Source organism: Mauremys mutica, chromosome 4 (genome assembly GCF_020497125.1).
Source record: "Mauremys mutica isolate MM-2020 ecotype Southern chromosome 4, ASM2049712v1, whole genome shotgun sequence".
NCBI classification, from domain to species: Eukaryota; Metazoa; Chordata; order Testudines; family Geoemydidae; genus Mauremys; species Mauremys mutica.
The window spans coordinates 15,479,115-15,500,297 of NC_059075.1; the positions used below are offsets into that span (position 1 = coordinate 15,479,115).

Here is a 21,183-nt window from a genome sequence, read left to right on the forward strand (position 1 = left end):
CCATCTCGAGATGCCACTTGCAAACCAAGGCTATAGCAGGTGCAGTGTTGCTTAGCAAAACATTTTTCACTCTAGTTGTTCACGCTGCTTCTTCAAGAGCTATCGTACATCTGGCAACTCCATCATGGAGGGCTAGAACGGTTGCTGCATACGTGCAGTAGTTCCATAAATAGAACTCTTCCCTCCAGGTGTTTTTTATGCCACTGATAAACACGTCATTGATTACAATTTAGCTACAATTTCACAAATATAAGAGATCTGCTTTTTCTAAGCATGAGCATTGGAGGTTCAGGTAGAAGTCAATTTTCGTCTCTTGCTCAGTACAGATTAACTGAACGAGAACTGCGAATTCAATTTCATGGTGCTGTTGCTAAACACCTTTGCTTTCCCTTAAGTGCGTCTTTTATTCAGTGTTATTCATGGGTTATGTCTGAATTAATCATATTAGACAGATAAAACCTGATAGGAACAAAATGCTTTTCTCATTTAGAGAGACTTCCAAACCAGAGATTAATTCGTAAACATTTGATGGACTAACAAGATGTTTCATGCTTCAGATAATTTTATTGGCAGTCAGAGGTTTAGGATCAACCTGAGCATGGGTTTGCATCCTTGATCATCTTGGCTAATAATAATTGATAGACCTATCCCTCATGAACTTATCTAAGTTCTTAAGTGAACCTAGTTATCATTTTGGCCATCACAACAACGAGTTGCACAGGTTAATTGTGTGGCGTGAGAAAAAGTACGTTCTCTTGTTTGTATTAAACCTGCTGCCTATCAATAGCCTCAGGAGACCCCTGGTTTCTGTACAGGAGGAAAGATCCTGAGATATTATCCTTGAGACTGTACATAAGACAGGAAATTCAAATTTATGATTCATCTCATCAAGTAGTGTCAGGTAGGAGTATATTTAAAAGTCTCTCTCTTTAGGATTCTGTGATGGTCTTTTGCAATTCAGCTTCTGGGTTCTCCCATATCCTCTGGATTTTTCATGACTCAGCAGCTGTATCCTTTACAGGTGAGCTTTTCAGAGAAGCTCAGCATTGGTCTAATTCCCACTGAAATCAATGGGGGCAGAGTTAGGCCAACATGATTGCCTTGGGAAATCGTACTTTATAGGTTGGGGCCCTTTGGATGTCGGAAATGTGCAGCTATGTGCACCAACTCAGTGGTGACCCATGAAAAGTTTTTCCTAGTTTGAGAGAGGTCCTCTCCACGTAACAAGGGGAAAGGTAGAAGCAGCAAAATCAAAATGGAAGAGGCTTTTTAAATGCAAGCCCTGAATGGAAAAGATATTCAGCGTGTGGCAAAAGTTTTGGAATTTCAAATATAGAGATCTCTCTTTGGGACTTTTCTGCACCATTGAGATCAATGGGAGTTTTACCATTGATATCAAAGGGTCCAGAATTAGGTCCTTTATGAACGTATAAAAAAAGAGAGTGTAAAGTTCAGTCAGTAGAATCTTTGGTCCAGATTCTCTCCTGTGCCAAGTCCTGTAGAGCCCGCTCTTATAAAATTTCTGTTTCATGGCCTTCCCTCTCACGGACTCTCTGGGAAGATCTCACTTTGTTGTGCCTTACACCAAAAGCTAAACAGATCATTTTCAGTCTAGGTGACTTATTTCAGAGAAGCCAGAAAAAGTTTCCAAGAGAGAGCGAGAGAGAGCAGTGACTCACTCGGTAACATTCTGCATCTCATCACAAAATGACAGGATTCCATGCAACCAAAAAGGGATGGTCCCCTACATTTAAAGGGGACAGTCACAGAAAGGAGAATTGCAACATTTCCTTTTGGTTGACACAGCTGCAGACAGTTTGTTGCAATGGTTTCCTGTTCACAAACATGTCCTTTTTACGGACAGGTATCATTTCATTAAATGATGAATCGGTCTTGCAGCAAATGCATTCTATAGACTTCAGAATATTTGGAGGTCAACCATCTTGCAAGTGAAAACCAAGGTAGAGATCTACAGGTCGAACGTCCGCTCTGTGTTGCTCTATGCGGCGGAAACATGGAGGACCAACAAGAAGATAGAAAGTCAGCTTCGGGGCTTTGAAGGAAGGTGTCTTAGGCGAATTCATACATTGGCCGCAGCGTATTACCAATGTTGAAGTGAGCCGATTAACAGGCATCAACAATATAGTGGATGAAGCCAAACAACGAAGATGGAGGTGGCTGGGGCATGTGTTGAGAATGGATGCTGACAGACACCCTCGTATTGCCCTACGATGGACACAAGGAAGAAGGAGGAGAGGTAGACCATTGGGGACGTGGCGAAGGACCACTGAAGAGGAAATGAAAGGTATGGGAATGAAGTGGGATGAAATCTGCTGTCTCGCTCAAGAACAAAATGAATGGAGGAGAATGGTTGGCGCCTTATGCTCCACAGGGAGTGAATAAGAAGAAGAAGAAGAAGAATCATTTCATTTGTCCGATAGTTTTATTGAGTTGTATACAGACAGCCTGACAGACTCCCGTACGTTGATGCATTACACTGCAGTCTAACTACATGATCACAGTTGCGTCTCAAATACTACAATATATTAACATGCAATTTTTCTACAGCCTTGTCAGGTGCATGTTATAAGATATGCAGTGTGTGAGATAGGTTTCCCAATTCAGTCTGAATTTTGTATACGTATAAAACACATTCATGGACCCATTATCTGGAATACACAGAGTAGGAGATGATGTTACACAATGTGACAAAGTTCCTCCTCTACCTTGGTGGGTCCTGCGCTTATTGGCAGATTTGCTTGCCTCAGTGATCTTCCCCTCTGATGGAACCCACAGTCCGGGTCAACTCCTTCTTTGTCTGATCAGGAGTTGGGAGGTTTGGGGGGAACCCGGGCCCGCCCTCTACTCCGGGTTCCAGCCCAGGGCCCTGTGGATTGCAGCTGTCTATAGTGCCTCTTGTAACAGCTGCGTGACAGCTACAACTCCTTGGGCTACTTCCCCATGGCCTCCTCCAAACACCTTCTTTATCCTCACCACAGGACCTTCCTCCTGGTGTCTGATAACGCTTGTACTCCTCAGTCCTCCAGCAGCACAGCCTCTCACTCTCAGCTCCTTGCGCCTCTTGCTCCCAGCTCCTCACACGCACACCACAAACTGAAGTGAGCTTCTTTTTAAACCCAGATGCCCTGATTAGCCTGCCTTAATTGATTCTAGCAGCTTCTTGATTGGCTGCAGGTGTTCTAATCAGCCTGTCTGCCTTAATTGTTTCCAGAAAGCTCCTGATTGTTCTGGAACCTTCCCTGTTACCTTACCCAGGGAAAGGGGACCTACTTAACCTGGTGATAATATATCTGCCTTCTATCACTCTCCTGTAGCCATCTGGCCTGACCCTGTCACAACAAGAATCCTGCTTTCACTGGTTTAACATCGGGCACAGGTTAGGGTTAGAGGTGTGATTTTCTCCCCACTCTTTTGGGCTTAGTTTTCATAAGGGGTACAACTTAGTTTTGTATCAAGGTGTTCCCATATGAACATGAGATCGCATTGTCGCCATAATGTCATATGCCTTTATCCTGCTACTATTTATTTCAATGAGAGCAGGATTAGTCCCACACTTCCTGAAAAGGCTGGCCCAGACCTCTCTCATCAAGGTTCTGTTCTCTGGCCCTCCCTCTCACAAACTGTCTGAGAAGAGCTAACTTAGTGGTTGCAGTGCAAACATTTTAATGAAGAAAAGAAAAAGAAAGATTTTCTTCTTAGTTTAGCCAACAGGGAAGTTGCATTTTTCTATTCTTGTGATTAAAACAGCTTAATCTCAGACCCAGAACAATGCTCTGCTGGATAGCTGGGGTACATTTTCAGACTGGGGAGCTACTGAGATAGCACATCACATTGAAAACTTACTGCCAAGGACATTGGGATGAAGAAATGGAGGGACATGGTAGAATGTGCATGTCATTGAAAACCATTCCATTTTAAAAAATTCTAGTGGAGGAAAATATGTTTGGAGCCTGAGAAACCTGTGATTTTGGACTTCAAGCCTTCTCAACTTGGCACTGAAGAGGGAGAAAAGCCAATACTGGAGAAAAGTATATTATTTCATCTGATTTCCATGTTTCTGTAGAAAGCTTACAGTTCAGCCTCTACCTCACCCCACTCCACTATGTTTTGGACATCTCAGGGACTGGAGAAGTCTGTTCAGGAGGAAGTGCCTACATTAAACCTAATATTTTGATCTATTAAACATTCTCAGTTTATTTGTTTCCAGCCTTGCCCTGGGACTACCCTTTTACAACCTGTTAAGGTTGGTTGACCTGTTATCCTTGGAATCATGTTTACATGGAAAATCATCATCATTTTACGCTAACACTCCCAGTCTGGCGTGATGAAGCTAATGCAGGATTTATTACATTAGCGACTAATTGAAACCTGATCAAAAGAAAATGCCATTATGACTTTAAATAGCTCATTTATAGGTTCTGTTTTCCCTGGTAATTAAGCCAAACATCCTGATAATGAGTTGAATGCTGTTCCATTAAGTTATAGACTGCACATATTTCATTGCCAAGGATTTGAAATTGGTTTGGTATTTTAATAGGGGAAAACAGAGAGCAGTTTTAATGGCTATGGATTTATCGGGGTTACTGTTTATGAGCTGTTAAAAGAAAAAAGTGGGGGTGGGTCTTTTATGAGCTATCAAATTAGCTAATCTCTTTTCCTAGGAATGAGATTTGGAGACTTGTGAGGTCCTGAGCATCGCTTGCAAGATGTGGAGCACTTGCAGCTCGTATTGAATTATGGAGGAGTTGTGAATGCTTAGCCCCTCACAGGATCAGGCCCTATGGATGAGCCCCCTGATTGAATCAAGAGGATTGAAAATGAATCTGAGGTCCTTGATATAAACCAAGGGGCTGCTGTTGAAAGAGTATTTCTCCTTTGGATCCGGATTTCCCAATTCCCCTTTGCCAGGACTATATACTGCAAAGTGTAGACACTTTTTTAATGAGTGCACTTGAATTTCTCACACAAGAAACTATAAAATGTGTTTTGTGTGGAGTGTTAATAGGTCAAGAGAAAGACTAACAGACTTATACCGACAATGCGCACACAGGTGGGATTAAAACAGCATTAGACCTGGCTGGTCACCCCTCTGATGTTCTCATACTTTGAAAATTAAAATTCAGCTCAGCAACACTATTGGATTTTTCTTATGTGCTAACCCTGACTCTCCAAATTGTATTTGCTAATAATTTCAATAGTCAGCAGCTAATGATTTTCATCACAAATACTTTAGTAATCAGACTGTGATGGAGTAGAGCTTGCATGGATCCTGTGTTACATCCTGATTTACCATTATTTACCCCTGACAAGGAGAAAGCCAGGAAGTTCCTGCGAGGGCTTAAGGGAAGTGAGAGGTTTTTTTCAGGGCATGGTGATCCTGGGAGCACTGAATCAGTTTAGCCTTAGGGACAGGTGGCTGTTGACTTCCAGCTTAAACAGGGGGATGTGAGGCACAGCTAGCAGCATTGTTGTATGCAGAACATACCTGAGCTTATTCCAGGAGAAAAGATATAAATGCAGGTCCGGAGAGCAGCTTTGTCACCTTCTGGTTTGGCTTCTGTGTAGAGGTCACCTGTAATAACAGTCAGAGTAACAGCAATGTTTGCTCTGCAGCAAGAGAAAAATCATGTAAGCGAGAAACCTTTTCCAACCACAGTGATGAAAGAAAGCTCAACTTCCCATAGAGTGTCATGTGCGATTGTTTTTCAAAACACTTCAATTTCCAAACCTTTGGAGCCCAAGGAATCCAAGTTGGAGGGATTTATCTAGAGAGGAACTGGTGAAGGCCACTATCCTTCTCTATAGTAGTCTTGAATATTTCTGCCGCAGCATGCTTCCCTTTAAATTTCACTCTCATTCTATAAATGACAGTGTGATTTTTAGGATCAAGAGACTTGAGCAACTTGGTTGCTAGTTATCAGATAAGTAGCTTTTTTGAGAATGCATTGAAATTATAGCACTGAAACCATCAGCTAAAATCTACTGGAGCCCCTGTCCAAGTTGAGACTAAAACTTCCAAATCCCAGACCTCAATGTATCTTTAATTGGTCTGTCAGTTTTATTGTATCAATATTTTAAGCAATGGCAAAATGAGAGGTCAGTTTTAAAAATGTGTTATTTGTGAACTCTTTAGAGCTCTCATTGGAGGGGAAAACCTACAGGTTTGCATATTCAAATATGTGGCAACAGATTTTGAGATAGGCAAATGTTCTTTTAATGATCCAGACTGGAAATTTCAGAGGGAACTGAAGCTTATGACATGAAACCATTTTAAATTGAAGAGTCACTTAGCTATGGCCTCTGCTGGAGCAGACACAACTATGTCCTGATATCAGTTTGGAACAAACCCTGTACCATACCTGACAGGAATCTTGATATTCAAGACCTTTCACATCAGCTCTGAGACCAGCAAAACTACATAGTAGGGGAATCTCCCAGGTTTGGAGATAACCAAAATACTTGACCTCTTCCCTGATCTTCAATCTCTCCCTCCTGCTAACATGTGGTCATAGGGACCTGCACTTTGTTCAATATGTTTGGTTCGGTGCTGTTTGTTAAAATCTGTCTCTGCTGAGTCTTGTTGAACATGTATCACTTAATGGCATATCATTAAAATGCGATTGTGTGCATTACTGAGTTACAGAAGGAAACATTGTTTCCTTCATACTCCTAAGAACTATATTAGTTCAATTATAATTGACACTTGGAATCTATTCTATAATACAAACTATGTGAATCAACTATTGTCTGAGGAGTGTCACGTAGAGAAAATGCGGATAATATCCCTTTGTGCCTGTGAAATAGCCTGTGAACTAATAACTAATTAACACTGTCTGAATTCCGCATTTCCTCACTCAAGCAAACCAAGAGTGTATTTCTGCCAATTTTCAGTTTACTTTGAGATACAATAAACAGCAGCCCTTAGTGTAGCAGCTCCATTAATAGGGCCCTGCCAAATTCATGGCTGTGAAAACTGTGTCACAGACCATGAAATCTGGTCTTGTGTGTGTTTTTAGCCTATACTATACAGATTTCACAGGGAGACCAGCGTTTCTCAAATTGGGGGGTTCAAACCCAAAAGGGAGTTGTGTGGGGTCACAGTATTGCCACCCTTACTTCTGTGCTGCCTTCACAGCTGGGCGGCTGGAGAGCGGTGGTTGTTGGCCAGACGCCCAGCCCTGAAGGCAGCACCCTACCAGCAGCAGCACAGAAGTAAGGGTGGCAATACCAGACCATGCCACCCTTACTTCTGCGCTGCTGCCTTCAGAACTGGGTGGCCGGAGAATGGCAGCTGCTGACTGAGGGCCCAGCTCTGCAGGCAGCAGGGCAGAAATAAAAGTGGCAATACTATCCCATGCCATCCTTCCTTCTGCGCTGCTGCTGGCAGTGGTTCAGCCTTTAGAGCTGGGCTCTCTGCCAGCAGCCACCGCTCTCCAGCTACCCAGCTCTGAAGGTAGCGTCGCCACCTGCAGCAGTGCAGAAGTAAGGATAGCAGTACCGTGACCCCCCACAACTCCTTTTTGGGTCAGGATCTCTACAATTACAACACTGTGAAATTTCATTTCAATTTAAATAACTGAAATCATGAAATTTACTATTTTTAACATCCTATGGCTGTGAGATTGACCAAAATGGACTGTGAATTTGGTAGGGTCCTATCCATTAACAAGTCTGAACTTCCAAATATTATATAATGCAGATGCCTGTCCTAGTTTCAAAAACTATCAGTGTTGGTATATCTTTTGGTTTAAATCTGCAATCCTTCCATCCCAAGCATTTAATCTGTAGAGCCAAGGGGACCTCTGCAGAGTGTGCTGGGGAGTCATTGTGTCAATAGATGAGTATAATGTCCCACTGGTCTAGCAAAAGGTTACTATACAACTGGTGGCTATGATATCAGAGGGGTAGCCGTGTTAGTCTGGTTCTGTAGAAGCAGCAAAGAATCCTGTGGTACCTTATAGACTAACAGATGTTTTTGCAGCATGAGCTTTCGTGGGTGAATACCCACTTCTTCGGATGCAACATCTGTTAGTCTATAAGGTGCCACAGGATTCTTTGCTGCTTCTACAGTTGTATAGTATTACTGGTAAGAAAATATCTGAAATGAAATTGTGTCCATCTGTGAACAGACCAATAGGATGTGCCTGCTGCACCAGAAAAAGCTGAGGTGAACTTGTAACATTAAACTAAATGGGTTGATGGTCAACCCATGTCAAAGCTGCAGTCCTCAACTCCTTATCCCAATAACGAGTCCACAAACAAGAGCTAAATCCCGATCTAGTCTCCCAATCAATCATACAGTTCCTAAATCCAGCCCTGCCGCTAATGAAGATGGAAGGATTCTGGACCCCCCTTTGGCAAGTTCCTCCCTGACATTATGGACATGATGGTGGCCTTCCTGCCCCACAGACTGAGATGACACACAAGTCAATACAGGAAAGGAACAGTAAGGACAGTCCACCAACCATATCATCACATAAGGGTTGAAAACGAGCCATTTAATAAAGTTGTGGCTTCTGTTACTTTTACTAGAGCATCCTAGTGGTGCATCCCCACAGCAACGGGGCCTACATCTGCTTCTTTCAAAGAACAGATTATTCTATCAGACTTTTTAAAAATTAGCTGCACCTAATTTGATCAGAGCAGCCATCAAACTTTACAGAGTGCCGTATTTCTTTGTCTGCATAAAAGAGGCAATGGGATTTGGGAAACAGACATTTCCAGCTTATTGGAAAACACATTAGTCTGATGTAAAATAAAAGGATTGAAATAATGAAAACACTGAGAAACAACTTAAAAAAAATTTCAATGTAATGTGATTTTCACGTGCCTGGGCTGCAATCGGCTTCAAAAAAGTGTCCGGTCACAGCAAACAGTTGTTAGCAAGGCTTCTTTCAAAATGTTTATTAGCAAATTTACAGCGTACTCTCTTTGGCTTCAGCATTTATTCTTAAAACAGATAATTTCAGCTGCTAACTCAAGCCCTTTAGGCAGTTTCTGAATTAATGCCACAAATGATGCTACAATGTATGTTAAACTGAAAATGTTCTAATACAGACTTCTGGTCTCCGAGAGTAAAAGCCCATAGTGCACAGAGGTACCCCCGGACTTGTGACGAGGGCCCTACCAAATTCACAGTCCCTTTTGGTCAATTTCACAGTCATAGGATTTAAAAAATCGTTAATTTTATGAGTTCAGCTATTTAAATCTGAAAGTTCAGGGTGGTGTAATTGTGGGGGTCCTGACCCAAGGAGGAGTTGTGGCGGGGGGGGGTCACAAGGTTATTGTAGGGGGGGCTTACTTCTGTGCTGCTGCTGGTGGTAGTGGTGCCTTCAGAGCTGGGCAGCTGGAGAGCAGCAGTGCAGAAGTAACGGGGCATGGCATGGTATTGGCACCTTCACTTCTGTGCTGTTGCTGGTGGCAACTCTGCCTTCAGATCTGGGCTCCCAGCCAACAGGCGCTAGTCTCCAGCCACCCACCTCTGAAGGCAGGATAGAAGGGCGGCAATACTGCAACCCCCCTAAAATAACCTTGTGACCTCCCTGCAACTCCCTTTTGAGAAACACTGGTCTCCCCTGTGAGACCTGTACAGCAGGGCCGGCTACAGGTTTTCTGCCGCCCCAAGCGGCACAAAAAAAAGCTGCGGCAGTGCAATTGCGCCGCTCCACTCTTCAGCCGCAATTCGGCAGCTGGTCTTTCGCTCCTAGAGGGAGTGAGGGACCCGCCGCTGAATTGACACTGAAGACCCGGACCTGCTGCCCCAATAGCGGCCGGAGGGCTGCCCCTTGGTATTGGCCGCCCCAAGCACCTGCTTCTTTAGCTGGTGCCTGGAGCCGGCCCTGCTGTATAGTACAGGGTAAAAGCATGCAAAAGACCATATTTCACAGGAACCAGATTTCACGGTCTGTGATGCATTTTTTATGACCATGAATTTGGTAGGGCCCTACTTATGATGGAGGGCAGCCCATAATTTGTGGGGTAATCCTGAATTTAACATGGAATGAAGGTCTGCTGCTGGCTGAGAAACTGAGAATTTGTGGGAAGGAAATTTGAGGTTGAGGGAATTAGCAAACTACAGCTATGTCTACATTGGGCTGCATTGCAGACTAGGGGTGTGTGGACTGCAGTGTGCACCAAAGAATTGTGCTGTAACTGCCTCACGTGGATGCTGCTGGAGCGAACTAAAAGATACCTGTGTTTAGGTTACCTGTTTGAAAGAGGCCCATGTTAACGGTAACCAGGTACCTTTTGGTTCACGCCTGCAGTGTCCACATGGGGCAGTTACAGCGCAGCATGTTAGAGTGCTCTGCAATTCCCAGCCCTGCAGTCTGAACTGCAGGGTGATGTAGACAAGCCCTATGGTACTAGTACTGCAAATACAAAGCAGCTTTTTTTAAATACCTCTGAGTCCTTAAAGATTATTTCCTATTTTAACAATAATCAACAGAGAAATCCCCACTGAGCAGTAACTCACTGAAGATATTAATTTCTTACAACTGGACTGGAAAACCTTCCAAGGACTGGAAAACACACTTTACAAGAGACTAAAGAAGCTTAATCTAAGAGAAGGTTAAGAGGTGCCTTGATCACAGTCCCTACATAGGGACAAGATTAGGAGAGGGCTTTTCATTCTAGCAGAAAAAGGTATAACAAGAGCCAATGATTGGAAGCTGAAGCTAGACAAATTGAGAGATGAAATAAGGCACCCGTTTCTAACAGAGGTTAATTAACCAATGGAATAATTTACCTAAGGATTTAAAACCTTTAAATCAAGATTATTGGGCAAATGATCATTCCTTACGACACAGGCTACCTCCTGCCCTGGCCCCCTTACGGAACATGAAAGGGGTTCAATCCACAGATCCCAGAGGATTAGTTGAGTCCAGTGCCATCTGTGCCTCCACTGCTTGTCTTTTGACTTCCATGGTTGCACAACTCCTGCAGGAGTCACACACTAACAGGATCCGCCCATTGGCCTCTGCCTGGGTTCATCCCCATCTTCCTGGGCTGTGTCTGTGAAGAACGGCAGATTCTGGCTGGGAGAACTGAATAGGACAGTGCAGACTGGATCAGAGATTGAAGGGGAAGAATGGAGTCATGAAGAGCGACCAGTCTTTCCCTTTCCACACCTGCAGAGCTCAAGGTCGACAGGGGTTAGTGGAAGCATGCCACAGAGCCAATGCCCATGCTCCCATATCCAATGGTTTTAAGGTCTCCGTTAGATTCAGATGTGGTTGCAATTTAAGAGGACCAATCACCACACTCGCAAAAGAAAACTGGGAGCTTATAATGGAAATTCTCACAGAGCCTTAACATTCCTGTCTCACTAACTCAACATCTTTCCATCACTGAGATACCTTAATGTTTGACATGTACAAGAAATGATATCCAATGGCTGGAAGACCATTGCTGAAAAGGCATGTGAAGTATAGACAGGGGAAAAAAAGCCACGCGCCTGGAAAACACTTCATTGCTTTTTTATTAGATGCACCCACAGTACAGAGCCTCTTGCACATGTGCAAAAGAGAAAGGATACACATTTATATCTGGGAGCACCATTGAGTTTGAGTTTGTTTCTTTAATAGCATTTTTAAGAAAGTAAACGATGTCCAAAGAATGACATTTTGAATCCAAGTCTTTAAGACCTGCTTCACTTTACCCAGAGGTGGAAGATTTTTCTTTTTATTCCCACCTTGCTGTAGCATAGAAGACATTTTCATAGTCTGGTTAGACCAGTCTATATATTTCCATAAGCAACTTTTCATATATAAAAAATGTTTTATTTCCCCACCCACCCAATAGTTTAACTGCATCTAGATTTAAAAACAGTAACGGACCACAGCATTCTTGGGGGGTGGGGAAGGGGAAAGAGTGGGAAATGAACTTTTGCTGCCCTCTCCTGCTTAAACAATGAAATACTAAAATATCAAGAAATCTATTACTCTAATGCTAATTTTTAAACAAAAAGCATGAGCAGGTCATTCTTTATACTACAATCAAAAAATAGGACAATGAGAAGAAATGTATTGGTATTATTTATATTTGAAAAACCCCTCATCAATACATGAGGTTATGATTATAACGTATTTACAGTAAGTGATCCAAACAAATAAAAATAAACCTGTGTTCAGAGAGGTCATGATAGAATGTCTGTTTCTCTTGAACAGATGCTGCTGCTTCTGTGGCTAGTAAGCAGCACTTGGATAAAACTTCCTTATAAATCAAAATTAGCTGAATTTTGCTTCGAGGATACACAATCCTTTTATCCAGACTCTGAAAGGAAAATATTGGGGAATATAAAAAACTCACTGCCAATACCTACTAGAAAAACTAGTCTGTGGCTCATTGCACAGCTATTTTGGAAAGCTGATGAGCCACGATACAAAAATAAAAATATTAATGTGCAAATAAAAACATTCTTTCATCATGCCTGTTTATCACCCTCATTTTGTCACAGAGCAACTCTCAGTATTGAAAAAAGGGCATCTCTGCCTTCTAAGCCAGTTGTGTGCTCCCAATTGAAAGGAAAATGAGGTGCACTGGGGGAGGAAATATCTATCCAGTTCTCCAACTCTCACACAAAACAATAAAAAAGCTTTTAAAGCTCATAATACATTTTCTTTTTCCATAGTGTAAGAGAGCCTGAGGCTATACTTACACATGTACAACATAAGTACAGCTGCTTCAATTCTAGCTCAAGCAGTTCTGGGCTCTGCATCCTGGATTGTTCCATATATAGAAGGAGGTAAAAATAAATTAAATCCTTCTATTTATGCTAACAAAACCAAGATTAATTTACGGTAACCCTGCTTGCAAATACTCCAATGGCATTAGAGTACTTTTATTTAAAGCATTCAAAGATTTGGAAGAGAGACAAAAAACATTCAATAGCAATAAAAAGAAAACAATAAGGAAAGCTTGCAAGATGAAGAAAGCAATGCATGCTCAACTTAAAGTATGCAAGAAGAACTTTTACAGCTGTTACATCCCCATGCAATGCTCTAGTTTTGAAAATGTAGTTCATTACTTTTACCTGACAACATTCAATCCTTTCCCCTGTAACCAATATGGTACAAGACATGAGTGATCTCCCATCAACTGTAATGTTAGCAGTCTAAAAAAAAACTAACAAAAAAGTAGTTTCTCAAAACCATGAAGCAAACAAAATCACAAATGAACAGATGCACTGATCACTATTGACTTACGTCCATATGCTGCCTTTATCTTTGCATAAACCTCCCATGGACTCTAGTGGGACAGGAGCAGATTATTGCCTTTGGGTTGCAGCCAACAGTGGATTGCGTGGATTCTGTAGTACTACTATGGCAAGCGCTTCTTTAAGTACATCAGAAAGTACAACCTCAGACTGACCTCACCTTTTTAGAGTTGCATGACTAACATCACATTACCTCATTCAATTTAAGAAACATTCCATTGTGGAAGTGAAAATCACTTTAGATACTCCCCAGTATCCCCCATTAGAGGTAATAAAATATTGCAACCAGTTAGGTTCTCATCCATTTTGTATCATCAATTCCAGTAGGTCATGCTGAAACCAAGAACATCCAAGAATGGTCAACACTCACCTAAATTCTAAGTACAGGACAAGGTGTCTTTTTCTAATGTCACATTATTTCTTTTCATTCCACCAAGCAGAAAAAAAAATGGAAACACCAAGATTTCTTCCCACCATAATAGTTCAACTGTTGACCATTTAACCCAGTCTAGTCAGGCACTAGTTTAAATGCACCCTCTCATACAGCATGTTAATTTCAGACAGTCACACTACTAAATATATCCCCAACCTGTAGTAGAAACAAAAAGACTGTCAAAAATCAAAGGGTTAAGGGACGATTTGTTATAAATTTATTTAATCTTCAGATCTGAGCTTGCACCTTGTTCCAGCACTTTTAAAATAAAATGTTTCACTGACTATCTGCCAAGTTTACATTGAGTCCCAGTCAGTGTTCTTATAAGAGGCTTATATTAATCCCATTAAACCATATTGTGATGTTTTGTGTTGCATATGACTAGTTTACTTCTGTTCTTTTTTCAGAATTAACAGTGTCAAGTTTTTACAAAGTTGTTGCATTTACAACATCCAATGTGCAGACCCATGTGTACAAACTGTGACCTGATAATCCTGAAACAGTCAGTAAAATGGGATTGGATTCCTGCTCCCCTCCCATTTTTATTTTTTTAATTTTTTTGCACCTGGAAACAAGAAAACCTCAAATTCTACTGTATATTTGAATGGTAGGAAGAAAAATATACAAGCTCATACTTATACTGTATTTCTATCAATGGCAACAGGTCATAAGTTCATGTTTGCAACTAACACAAAGACTCATGAACACCAAGTCAGCTTTATACCATAAATACTGCTGGATTGATGGTTTAGGATTATCAGCTCACTGTTGTCATATGTCTATAACAGTTCAAAAGCATCCTGGAGAAAAATCCTGAAACACATACCTTTCGGTATAAAATAATGCAACTGCATTAGCTAAATATATACTGTACATAAGTCTTATCAGCATTTTAACGATCAAAGATGTAAGATTCCACTTTCAAATACAAAGCAGATAGCCAATAATGCATACTTATAATACAGCCCTCTTGTTTTGCTTTTAAACAATTTGGTCACAATGCACCTTTGATATAAAAGCATTTTAAACTTTATTATTAATACTCAGGACATTAGGATTTCCAGAATTTTTTTTCAGTAGCATTTGTAGAACCACTTTTGGTAACAAATACAGTAGTTAGGAATGAGCATCCACTTCAGAATGCAGAAGTATATTATCCAGAATCCTTTCCAGCTAAAACCATAGGGCTGGCGCTGTGATGAGTAATAGTACTACAGTCACAAAAACACTATAGTATGTTTTTAGAGGCTACATCCTCTTTTGCTGGAATACTTTATAAATACATATTAAAAAGTAAGGCAACAACTCCAAACAGTCCAAACTGTTTGCTCAGCTCTGTTCCCAATTAGACCCATGACCACTGGAGATCAATTTCATGCTTGTACTGTTTAGCGTTTGTCGTTATAATTTCAAAATGGTCCAATAAAATGTATATAGTAATCATTTAGCCATTAGTATTACCAAAACAGCTCTGGTATGTGTGTCCAATGACATGTAACTAATACTGGTTAGGTACTGAAGTTCATGGTGTTACTATTGCCCATTTTCAAAGGATTCAAGACAGTGTGGATTCACAATAAATTGATGCATTAATCTGAAATTTCCTTCCCTACTATGTTTATCATCTCTTTATTTTTACTCCTAATGTTTAAATTGAAGGAGTACCAGTGCTAGCCTGGTACCAGAAAGATACTCACACCAGTAAACAAAATCTTAGGGACCTATATTTTTCATGGCCCTGATCTGCATGGACATTCAACTTATGAAGATGTGCAAAAGGGAAAAAAATGTCAAATTACAGTAAAGTTATCCAGAGAAGGAGGATGTTACACAAACTCAAAAGGAAATGACAATCTTTTTTCTCTTTTACTATAAATACATTTAACAGTTTAGCAGAAAGGCAAGCTAAATTTAAGATTGTTCACATTTGAAAGTTGTATCATACTCTCTGCTAATGATAAATAAGGAACAGGTCCTGACAATGAAATTTTGACATAGCAATTTTCATCAACAGATCTTTGAAGACTGGATTTAAAGAAGGGTCAAAACAATGATTATGTTGCAAAGTTCTGAGAAGTCCATCTGCTGTCCAAACTTTGGAGAAAAGTCCTTATTTTTTCCTTTACTTAGAGACAGTTATATACAGTGCTGTTGTAATAATGAAACAAATGTGAAATCTACTGTAAAGTTGCACAATACAGAAAACTGTTGCTCCATCTTCTACTACATAAATGTGTGACTCCACAGGTTAATAATGCTGCTTTGTTTCTTTTGTTAAGTTGGAATTATTCCATCACGTCTAAGACCTCTCTTTAACTCCAAATCCTCCAGTTTTTTCCACAGTTCTTCACGTTCCTTCTCTTTCTTCTTCTCACTAGCAGATAAAATAAAATGAAGTGTTAACAGCAAGGAAGCTTTAAAAGTACCTATCCAAAAATACTTATTTGATACAAGCTATGAGGAATAATTTTTCTAATGCACATGCATTTTTCCCTAATGTATATTTATTTTCAGTACACATTTTTTACTCCAAACTTTAGTTTATCTACATAAAAAATGCTGAACAAAACTAAGAGAAACAGAAGATGGGATATAATAAAAGTTTAAAAATCTTTACTTACGTTAATTTTACAATAGAGCAAAAATAGCTAGTTCATATTAGAATTATATTAAAATATTTTATGGAGCAAATATATTACATTTCAGATTAATATATATTTTTTGGCCAAGTTCTATTTCACAATTTCAAGTTTATTTATTTGTTTAAAGAAGGATATTAGGGTCTCTCTTGCTTTCATTAAAGTTAAACCTAGCCTAGTCTCTCAAACAAGGCCAGATTAACTTCAGCAGTGCTCCATCCCAGTGTAGCTACTGTGAATCCAGTTACAGGATCTGACCCTCATTCAATGCATTTGTCTTTATTCCTACTGAATCCCTACAAAATAATCTGTATGTTTGCTTTACCAACAGACTGCGCTGCCTAATTAGATAAAGGAATCAGAGTGACAAGATTGTAGTCCAACTGAGTTCTTGGGGAACTGAGTGGATGAGGTTTCAGGGGAAACCCAACAAAAATTAAAAAACTAAACTAGAACTTTCTTAATTTGTTTATTCTCTGAGTTCTCTCTCTTTGTCACTGGTTATTTGGAGTTAATATGGTCCTTATGCTATAATGTGGGGACATAATGTTGTAATTGCTTTTAAATAAGTATAAAATTAAGTCAATGTGTTCTGATAACAACTACACACATGGAGTACATATGGTCTTGATGCTACAAGTTGGGGAGAGCTTTCAATTTCTGCTTAAGTCACCTTGCAGGATCAGGTCCAATGGGAACATAAACATCATGGATATCTAGGGTACTGATATCTAGATTCCCAACTTGTCACATTGCAGAGTTTCTCAAAATATTCCACTGATTTAGAAGCTTTATTCTGGTACAACTTGCTACCTGGGAAATTCACCTCACTTAGACTGCATACATTTAGTCAAAAAGCAGTCATTTGGCCATATCTAACAACACCATTCTTGGTTAGAAACAAACATCTGTTTTCATCCATAATTTCTACTTTCATTACACATAGCTGCTGAAAAAAATTCAAAATTAAATATAAGAAATGGTGAATACACTTACCAGAAATTTATCATTATATTATCTAATCACTGTATCATATATCTTTTCTTTCTAAAATATTTCAGTAGGTTACCTCATTAGTTCACCTATGTTTGAACTATTATTATTCATTGACACTGAAAACTTTAGCCCTAACAAATTCTAAATAACTTGGCTATACATCAGTCTTATTTTTGTAAACTTTGTTCTATTGGGGAACCCAACATAAGTCTATTATAACTTATTTCTATTCCTAGGCCCTGATCCTGTGAGTAATCCCACTGAAGTCAACTGGACTGGACTACAATTCACCCAGGGGCGGCTCCAGGCACCAGCACGCCAAGCTCGTGCTTGGGGCGGCAAGCCACGGAGGGCGCTCTGCCGGTCGCTGCGAGGGCGGCAGGCAGGCTGCCTTCAGCAGCATGCCTGTGGAGGGTCCGCTGGTCCCGTGGCTCCGGTGGACCTCCCGCAGGCGTGCCGCCGAATCCGTGGGACCGGGGACCTCCCGCAGGCAAGCCGCCCAAGGCAGCCTGCCTGCCGTGCTTGGGGCGGCAAAATACCTAGAGCCGCCCCTGAATTCACCTGTCCCCTTTGAAATGTGTTCTTACACCGGAATTTCATTCTGAGGGTTCCCATTATCAAGTTCTTACTGAACAATTTACCACTTCTACCTACAATACTCCTTACAAATACTAATGAATTTTGCACCAGCACTTAAGTAAACGAAAATCCAATCTCCTATGGAAAGATGTTCGAATACTTGCCCATGTTTGTCCACAGAACCCTAAGAAGTCTTTATCTCAGCAAACGGCGATTGTTTAATTGTTAATATTAAACATGGTTTAATATTTGAAGTTATCCCATTTTTTACATTCCAGTATATATATTAAAATAATAATTTATAAATAAATGTATTTAAAAGATCAGCACCAGCCCTAGATAAAGTAGAGGTCATGTAAACAAGTGCTAAGAAAGCTCTTCCACACAGTCATTACCTGCAACATACGTGCTATGGCAGGGTCTGATCCTGTGAAACTCTGAATGCCTCATGAGGTAAAAAGTCCCTCCAGCATCCATCGATTTCAGTAGTAGCTGAGGCTTCTCAGAACCTTCCTGGATCAGACCCCTAGTCCTAGGATTCTGTGTTGCACACACTACAAACTCCACAGTGATGATGTCAGCTAATCTGACAGACTGAACCTTGTCTACCAGGGCCTGAACAAAAACCATCAAGTCACCTACAATTTGGCTCAGGTTTAAACCCAGGACTCCAGAAATAACATGTTAGTGCAGTCATTAATCCAGGGCACCATCTAACCCACCAATTACAGATTTTTAAATGTATACAACATTGTATTTTATTATATATTTTTAAGCAAAGTTAATCAAAAGGAAGGTGAACTATGAACCTGGTCACATAATTCAACAGTATCATGGCCTCCAAAAGACTTCAGAGGCTATACTAACCTAACAAGGTTTGATGACATACAGTACCCTTCACTTTGCTTGTGGGAACCCCGAGTCACACAAAAGGCATGACTTAAACGAAGTCGCAAACTGCTCGGAGTTCCCGAAGTTTCCTCATTTTTTTCACCTGCCGCTTTGGATAAGCTGAAATTTTAGACAGAAGACGATGCACTATAATTGGAGAATGAAGATTAAGGAAAATAGACAAAAAACATTTTACTAGGGTGCAACTAATGATTGTATGAATGGTGCATCTACTGGATCCTGCACTCTAAAGGACTCAGCTATATCAAGATCCGTGAAAAAGGAAAAACTGAAAGGGCTGAAAGGTGCCACTTAGGCTTAAGACCACATGCAGGATAAGTAGGATGGGTCTTATGGTGAGTCACGTGTTGAGGAAATCCCTCATGTCCAACCTCCACCCTTTTTGAAGCCTTTAAGCAAAGTGATATCTTTAAACCCTTGTTCTTCTTTTATTACTGAAAATCTTGATACATTTAAATCTTTTGGAATGTGGTGCCAAAAGGAGTTCTGTGAGGAATGTAGATCCACAAGCTATGCAACGGGTACTGTATTTCATAGGGGAGAAAACAACCACCTATTCATGATATTATCTGGCATCTTGCAAGGAGAAGGCTAATGAGCATGCAGAAAAAAATGAGGCATTGCAATCAATTATGTGTGAAATTATGCAATCACAGCAAAATGTGAGGAAAAAAATTAAACAGCAGGCCTTATGCACAGCTGACAAAAAAGCTTTAAAAAGTTACCGCTGACGATCTGACTTGTAAGTGGCTGTCAGCTCGTCAAACATGGTGCTGTTCATTTCCATAAACGCCTTCAACACGTTGTAGACTAAAGCCACAATAGCCCTGTGAAATACAAAAAAAAGATAAGGAATCTATTAGTTTCAGTTGAAACTGAATAAGAACAAAAATAATTTACACACTTCCCTGAACTTTTCTTATTGGAACTGCTGAACCTGATACTAATCTCCTACTAGTTATAGTGATGTAACTTCTTTGACTTCAGTGAAGTTACTCCTAATTAACATACTTATGTGAAGTGAGAATCAGGCTCTCATCACATTTTATCATTTAAATGGAGAGAACAAATCCCCACCTGTTAAAGGTAACAAAACAGACAGCTAGCACATACAACTGCAGATACTTCACCAAGCAGTGCAGCAATTCTGAATGTAATCCAATGATCAGAATTGTTATTCTAGCAGAAGTAATTAAAATCTAAATATCAAATGTGAATGATGCACAGAAAAAAGGTTCAATAGATGCCTTTGAATAGAGTATGAATCTCTCAAAGTAAAGAACCCAAGTATGAGATATGTGAAAGATTCCCTTGGATTTGTACGTTTCATGATCATTTCACTTTAGTACATGTAAAAAAAAACAAGTCCATTGGAAAAAGAAAAAATCTTTGAGGAAGAATTCTAAGAAACAAAACTTAACTTTATCACAAATTTTCACAGTACAGGCCTGAATAAGGAGTGCAGCGTGCATGCTAAAACTGATCCCAGCATTACATTTTGTGATGTGATTACTAAATGCTATCCACCAACCCCCAGACATGTTCTGTGACCCAGGTAGTAAATGGATGACATCTAATTATAACTGTACATATAATTAAATGTTTCCCTAGACCAGTGGTTTTCCAACTCTTTTTCTGGCAACCCAGTTGAAGAAAACTGTTCATGCCCATGACCCAACAGAGCTAGGGATGAGGGGTTTCGGGTGTGGGAGGGGGGCTTAGGGCTGGGGCAAGGGGTTGGAATGTGGGAGGGGGTCAGGATTCTGGACTGGAGGTACGGGTTCTGGGCTGGGGCCGGGGATGAGGGGGTTGGGGTGCAGGAGGGGGCTGGGGCAGGGGCAGGGGATTGGGGCGTGAGCTTATGTCCAGCAGCTCCTGGTCAGTGGCGCAGCTGGGATGCAGAGGCAGGCTTCCAGCCTATCCTGGCACCACCGACCACACTGCGCCCCGGAGGCGACCAGCAGCAGGTCCGGCTCCTGGGTGGAGGCGCACAAGCAGCTCTACACGGCTTTTGCCTGCAAGCACCATCCCCCCAACTCCCATTGGCCGGACCTGCTGCTGGCCACTTCCGGGGTACAGCGTGGTGTCAGAACAGGTAGGGACTACTAGTTCTTACTGGCCAGCTGCCAGGGTCCCTGGGTGCTCAGCAAGGTGACTCAGTGCCTTGCATTCCACAACCCAGTACTGGGCTGCAAACCTGAATTTTGAAAACCACTGCCCTAGACTACTGTACACGTGTACACACACACACACACACACACACACACACACACACCCGCCAGATAAATAGGACAGGTACATCATCCTGATCATGTCAAGATGAAAATGTCTTTTTTTAATAGTGTACAGCAGCAGTGGAGTTTGAGAATGTAGGTTCTCTCTATATT

At 40.9% G+C, this 21,183-nt stretch overlaps 1 protein-coding gene across 11 annotated transcripts in view; it reads right to left on the bottom strand.

The window, feature by feature from the left end:
- Positions 1 to 14,683: 14,683 nt before the first annotated feature.
- PPP2R5E (protein phosphatase 2 regulatory subunit B'epsilon) overlaps positions 14,684 to 21,183 on the bottom strand; it is a 129,401-nt gene continuing 122,901 nt past the window's right edge. For 9 of the 11 annotated variants that reach the window (XM_045013984.1, XM_045013981.1, XM_045013982.1 and 6 more), the window contains 3 exons: positions 19,522 to 19,623; positions 18,752 to 18,895; positions 14,684 to 16,044 (listed from right to left, as the gene is read on the bottom strand). In XM_045013984.1, coding sequence (XP_044869919.1) covers positions 15,945 to 16,044; positions 18,752 to 18,895; positions 19,522 to 19,623 — 346 coding nt within the window. In that variant the 3' untranslated portion in view covers positions 14,684 to 15,944. The remainder of the gene's footprint in view (positions 16,045 to 18,751; positions 18,896 to 19,521; positions 19,624 to 21,183) is intronic. The other 2 variants (XM_045013988.1, XM_045013987.1) reach the window with 2 other exon arrangements.